The sequence below is a fragment of the Rhamphochromis longiceps genome, linkage group LG1, assembly GCF_057381845.1.
Source record: "Rhamphochromis longiceps isolate RC_006_pf linkage group LG1, R_longiceps_female_GT1.1, whole genome shotgun sequence".
NCBI classification, from domain to species: Eukaryota; Metazoa; Chordata; class Actinopteri; order Cichliformes; family Cichlidae; genus Rhamphochromis; species Rhamphochromis longiceps.
Genome location: NC_140557.1, coordinates 42,541,218 through 42,547,679, shown reverse-complemented (window position 1 = coordinate 42,547,679; position 6,462 = coordinate 42,541,218). Strand labels below are relative to the sequence as shown.

Sequence of the window (6,462 nt, the reverse complement as noted above, 5' to 3'; positions counted from 1 at the left end):
AGCTGACTTGTTTTTCTGTAAAAGTCATATCACAGTCTTACCGAGCTGAAGGAACATTTACGTAACACTCAGTAGAACATGCACACAGTCTGCCCTGCAGTTATATTTGTCTCCTGTTGTGTAACTTTCCTGCGAGATCTCACTTTGGTTTCAGAGCACAGACTTACCTGTGGTTCCTCGGGCTCCCAAAGGTAGAATGGGAGACAAAGCTCCTCCCCTGTGGAATCAGCTCCCAGTTTGGATTTAAGATCGAAAACATTTGTTTCCTAAAGTTTAAAGTTGGATCTGTAGTTTATGCTTCATCCTCGTTTTCCTTTCTCTCCCATACCTTTCTGCAGGTATGTACGGATTCATCAGCTGCTGCTGGCTCCATCAGCCTGCCAGGCATTTACTGCTCTATTGTTTGCTTCTTTTTTTCACTTCTTTCTTGTCATCCCAGCTGCTGGACTCTGGGCCTTTCTGTTTCTCTTCCCCACTGTCACTGTGGAGGATTTACTGGAGTTCTTTTGGGATGTAAAGCACCTCTGTATGGGTTTTGCTGTGACAGGCAGCACACCAACATCTCACAGCAAAAAGATTTGGCCCTGTAGTCAGCGGACTCCTGTCTTTGTAAGAATGGGCAAAACGTATGACCTCCTTTTATTTATTTTGCACTGATGTGTTTCACTTTGAGCTCAATATGAGGGCTTCATATGTATATTTGATTTACTGAAATAGGTTTTGAGTAACTTTGAGAATCAACTTGCTGATGGACATATACAAGTTTTGGCCTGCTATTTGACAAAATGATGGCATTCAAACTAGAGCACCGATGTCCCAGGTACTAACTCTGCTCGAATGCATGTGTACACAAAATCTAACTGAAGAATACAGCTCAGATTTAGCTGAATCATAACTGACACTTTAACCTAAAAACAACAACACACACTTCTTTAAATGTGAAGAAGAAATTGTGTATGTGGCTCACAAATTGCAAGCATTTGCCCTGCTTATTGCTGAGATGCTTTGTGGGCGGTGTGCAGGGGAGCATAATTAAAATAGTTTCTGAGAGAAACAGCACACCACATCTAAGGTTCCACCCTCTTCCAGCATTTAACCACATCAAGAGCGTCTCACTTAGAAACGGCCACCAGAACAACCTCTGATACACACGGCCTGGCTGATGTTTTGGTGTGTTGTCTGACTCCTGAGGGGTCTTTGGAGGCATAAATTGCACACATTTGTAATTAAAAGAGTTAGCTTTTCTGATCATCAGAGTAAATAAAGTGACACGGGCAGCTAGCTGGGTGATGTATGGGAGGGGAAGACAAATTAACGTCTGCTCTCTGGGGGATTCTCAGCAGAGGCCTTCATAGCAGCAGTGGAGCAGTGCCAAAGGGCAGAGAGATTTGTAGATGATGGTGCTAATTACCAGAATGAAAACCATAATGTGACCAAGATGGAAGCAATTTAGGCAGTAGTCATTTAGCCTGCTGCTCTTCCGCCCACCGGCTGCTGCCTAGCCAGGGCTGGGGCATTAGGATGGGAAAAGTCTGGGCCAATCCACTGCCTGGGTAAACAATGAAAAACTAACGCACAGCAGAGAGCTTCTGTGGTGTAAAGAGCAAATGGAGAGAGGCCCGTGACACAATGTCCATTTGTCTTTCTTAATCTATGCTTCCAGGTCAAGAGGAGTGTATAAATGCTGAGCGCATAGTCGACTGGAAATGTTTAATTCCCCGTCATCCTACTCGGGAGTGTCTTTGTGGGATGTCTGAAGGTGCTGGTTCAAGCTGAACACGCTTGAGATTCACCTCAGCTTGCCATGATGCATGCTTGGCAAGCACCTGTTAAACCGGGAAGAACAAGGACACGCAGATGTGGACCACCCAAAAGCTGAAAAGGCTAACATTTATTTTGCTTCAGAATGCGGCTGATAAAGTCGTTTCTGGGGGGACCCAACTGAATCTTACAGCGTGAGAAATTAGATGAAGCCTGTGGTTGTTCAGGATGTCAGAATTCAAAAGCTGAATGCTTTCCGCTTTTGTTTTTAAGGTGAGGACCGGGTTTAGCGGCAGTCTTATTCCTCACCTGTTGCGGTGGCTGGCCGAGCATATCTATATAATTTGGGATGTCTAATTGCTCTTTTAGGACGTTTATGCTCTTGCCACTGTGTAATTTTATCCACGCCGCTGTCTCTCACTTCACACAGGGCCGATACCTTTTTGTCTGCCCTTTTCCTTTGTATCAATTGGTTGGAGTTCAGCCTATTGTCGCCACAAGCTTCTTTTATATCTGCGCTCACTCTGAGCAGAGGCGCTCAGTCGGGTCCACGGGAGGGCTTTTCAGCTGCAGAGGCGAGGATTCCACCTCGGAGGCGGGTGTGCTGTCAGAGCTGCCTGTGGTGCTCGGATGCGCGCAGGGCTGAAGCTCTTCGGCTGTGTTAAGACCCCTTAAATCACTTTAATGGGACCCCGAGTGTTGGGCAGGAATTCTGCTGTTTTTTGCTACAGTTGTCGCTTCCCGGCCATGCCACAATGCTGGTGATAGCTCTGCTGCTGTTGCTGAGCCTGTGGGACCCGGTTAGTCCACGGCCCCGCTGCGCTTCGGGTCCGGCTTGCGACCCCCGGCATCGGAGAGACGCCGGGGGGCGCGGAGGAGTGTATGAACACCTCGGAGGAGCGCCGAGACACAGGAAACTTTACTGCGCTACCAAATATCATCTGCAGATCCATCCTAACGGCAAAATAGATGGCTCGCTGGATGAAAACAACCCGCTCAGTGAGTACTGAAGTTTGAAAGGAAGAGAGGTGTAAGCGGAGAGCTGTGACACTTTGTGTGTGCGTGAGAGAAAGAAAGAACCCATGTCATTACAGCCAGCCATGTGTGTGTATAATGTATATATAATGTATATATATGCACCGATTGCGTGTAATATATACACGCAATCGGTGCAGTGATTCCAGGAACAGCGTCCGAGATCTCTGTTCAGAAGAGCGCAGTCCCGGGAACAGCTAAGAAACTGAGCCGGACCCTAAAACTGCACACGCGCGCGCGCGCGCACACACACACATATATATATGTGTGTGCGTGTGCGTGAGGAGCGGTGAACTGAATGAGCAAGTTAAGCAAGAAAAAACTAGTTTGTTCATATGTTTGAGAGTAAAATGAAACTTTTTTCATTTTAATTCGTTTTTTTCTAAATAACGGAGAATATAAATGAATACATTTACACACATTTATACAGAAATATGGTGACATTTAAGAGAGAGAAATGTTCTATTAAACATGTCCAACACAGAAATACAAAAATGTTACTGTTGTGTGTATCACAGGCATCATGGAAATCACAGCAGTGGACGTTGGTGTTGTGGCCATAAAGGGGCTCTTCTCTGGGAGATATCTGGCCATGAATGATAAAGGACGGCTGTATGCATCGGTGTGTTCAGCACACACACACGCACTCACGCACGCACGCATCTGACATGTTGGGAATGGGTCACAGCTAGTGGAGAACACATAACACAACAAAACATGCCTTAATTATGCCATTAATTCAGCTCAATTCATTTTTATTTCTATAGCACTAAATCACTGCAACAATCAGGCAGACAGCACAGGGCCTGACACATGAGCAGCCTCTGTCCTTTGCCCTGCTTTAGTGTCACATTGTCATGTTTAGCTACTGAAAAGTAAGTGACCGTAAACTTAGTCTGCGCCACCAAAGAGGAGTGAATTTCACCGCTCCTGTTTCCAGAAAGACTAACGTGCTTCGTTCTCACATCCATTCTCCTCTCTAGGAAGTGTTCAACAAAGAGTGTGAGTTTGTGGAGCGAATCCACGAGCTGGGGTACAACACCTACGCCTCCCGCCACCACTCCACGGAGCACCCTGCTGCACCGGGAGGCGGCGGCAGCAGCAAGCGCCGGGCCAGCGCCAAGAGACAGTGGTACGTTTCCATCAACGGCAAAGGGCGGCCACGGCGAGGCTTTAAAACCCGAAGCACGGACAAAGCCTCGCTCTTTCTGCCTAGGGTGCTTGGTAACAAAGACCATGAAATGGTGAAGCGGCTGAGGGAGAGTCCGGGGCCGCATCACCATGCCCATCACCACAGCCGCCGCGCTGAGCGCCGGAGACGCCGGCATCGCGCTGGGAAAGGCTGGGCCTGACAGCCACACGTGTCGGCAGACAGTTGGAGGACAGTCTGTGATTTGCCCAAACACGGACCTTAATCCTGCCACATACTGTAGCTTGACAGCAATGGAGGATGTGGATGAATGATTTGGGTTCTTCCTCTGGATCAGTGGAAGTTTTTGTTCACAGAAGACTTGAAGTGCTGTGGCTCAGACTAAATGCTCCAGCTTGAGGAGACTCGCACACCGCCAGCCTTAGAATTAGCTGTTTACTGACTCCATGCGTCTTCAAACTTGTAAGCAAAGGTGTTCGTAAGTTCACCATCAACTTCACACAGAAGAAAAACCTTTGAAACGTGGTTGTGTTTTTGTAAATACTATTGGCATGTACAGCAGCTTTAGAGCTTTCATTTATCAAAAGCTGAGATAACAAAGACAAAGTCGTATTTTGCTGAAGCGCTACCAAACAAAAAGGACACTGAAGAGCAGACATCACAGAGAGGGGCACTTTTCACAGTATGACGCAAAGATCAAATCAGACTAACTGTGCTCACTAGCTGTATGACGTTCTTACAATGTGATGGTCTACTGTTTAGAAAGTGAAATGTTTTACTAAATCTATGGATATTTATTTGGTTCCTGTGTTGTAAGTTATTGATATAACTATTTCTGCATTATAGCCATTGTGCTGTTGTTTCTTAGTGTCCACTGATTCCAACATAAAACACAAGGTACCGATCCAGCAGTTCTATCATCTGTTCATCAGAAATGTGTTTGTGCCTGAATCTGATGCAGCTGATGCAGCTGATGCAGCTGTGGACACCATGCAAATGTTTTGGGATTTATTTTAGTTTTTTATTGCTTCAAAAATTTTATTTATATAAGATGTCCTATTTTTATATGTGGAAAACCTAAAAAGCAAAATGTTTGGTTTTATTGGCCACAGATCTTTGAAGGCAGCAATGTCTGAAATGCACAGTAGGAACTTCTGACAGGTGGTGTAAAACAGCAGGATATTAGCCCAGACCCAAGCTAACGTTGTTTTGGAGGATTCTCTTTGAAATTAAAGCTCAGATTTGTATTTCATTTTTAGCTGTACACACGGCAGTCTGTCCGTCCCTCTCTCCCCGCTGCAGTATCCACACGCTACCATAACAGGAACAAGTACAGCAAACTTTTATTTCAAGGATTTTTTCAGATTTTCAGGTTTTATCACACTTGACTCACATCTGTCGGTAGCTACCTATAAAGCCTTGTCATTCTATACCTGTAGGCACGGAAGGTTTCCTGGCCAGGACAATACCTCCTCCCAGGGGGGCTTGGAAGCAATGCCGCCTGAGACATTTGGCCTTTTTTAAGACCAAAAGCTGCATAGCTGATAAGCAAGGCTGGCCCTTCTCAGAGCAGAAACTGTGTCATAGAAAGTGCAACACCTTGCTGTGGTTTGTCATAAACTCTAACATTACTCATCAGGAATGTTGGGCTTCAGTGAGGTCAGGGCCTATTGTGGCCCCTGCCCCTCCCTGAATACTTTTAACAAACGTTATCTCCTCAGCCTCCTCTGATGTGTCCTTTCCATCCATGTAAATCTGTGTTCTCCTACTAAACTTTATCAGACAGCCTACAGCAGTTGTGTTTATTTGCAACGTCTACGGGCATGATGGGGGGAATGGATAAGTATTTACACAATAGCTAGATGATTTTAAGCCCATCTTTTTAGATGGGCATGTTCACTAAATCTGGAAATTATGGGACACAGTTCCTCCTTCTAGGTGTAAATAATGTGTTTCGTTCAGAAATGATATATGATTAGTTATTACAGTAAAAACAACAAAAATAAACACTGTTTAAGATGATTACTCTGCCCACTGCCAATGCACACACTTTTTATGAGAATGATGGAAAATTGTTATCCCATCATCATAATGATCCGCTCACTAAGATGTGATTCTGATTTTGCCTTTAAGTCAGATAATGGCTTTGAGCAATCAGTCCCTTTTTATTAATAACAACACATTTTATAATAATAATAATAATAATGATGGATTGCATTTATATAGCGCTTTTCAAGGCACCCAAAGCGCTTTACAATTCCACTATTCATTCACTCTCACATTCACACACTGGTGGAGGCAGCTACAGTTGTAGCCACAGCTGCTCTGGGGCAGACTGACAGAAGCCAGGCTGCCATATCGCGCCATCGGCCCCTCTGGCCATCACCAGTAGGCATTTTAGTTTATTTTTGTATTTATTTTGGAGCATTTCAAAACACCCAGGGACACAAAAGAAACCCCGAGTCAAGTAAAAACTAGAAGACAATGGCTACTTCACACAAGTGCTGAATCTTGTC

At 45.1% G+C, this 6,462-nt stretch overlaps 1 protein-coding gene across 1 annotated transcript; it reads left to right on the top strand.

Annotated features, from left to right (window-relative positions):
• Positions 1 to 1,568: 1,568 nt before the first annotated feature.
• fgf3 (fibroblast growth factor 3) lies at positions 1,569 to 5,968 on the top strand. The gene is made up of 3 exons (XM_085409895.1): positions 1,569 to 2,760; positions 3,315 to 3,418; positions 3,780 to 5,968. The coding sequence occupies exons 1-3, from the start codon at positions 2,517 to 2,519 to the stop codon at positions 4,146 to 4,148; spliced, it is 717 nt and encodes a 238-aa protein (XP_085266021.1). The 5' UTR covers positions 1,569 to 2,516; the 3' UTR covers positions 4,149 to 5,968.
• The last annotated feature ends 494 nt before the right edge of the window (positions 5,969 to 6,462 follow it).

Coding starts and splice junctions, on each gene's coding strand:
- fgf3 (XM_085409895.1), top strand. CDS start 2,517: ATGCTGGTGATAGCTCTGCTGCTGTTGCTGAGCCTGTGGGACCCGGTT. Junction 2,761..3,314: donor GGATGAAAACAACCCGCTCA/GTGAGTACTGAA, acceptor TGTGTATCACAG/GCATCATGGAAATCACAGCA. Junction 3,419..3,779: donor AAGGACGGCTGTATGCATCG/GTGTGTTCAGCA, acceptor TCTCCTCTCTAG/GAAGTGTTCAACAAAGAGTG.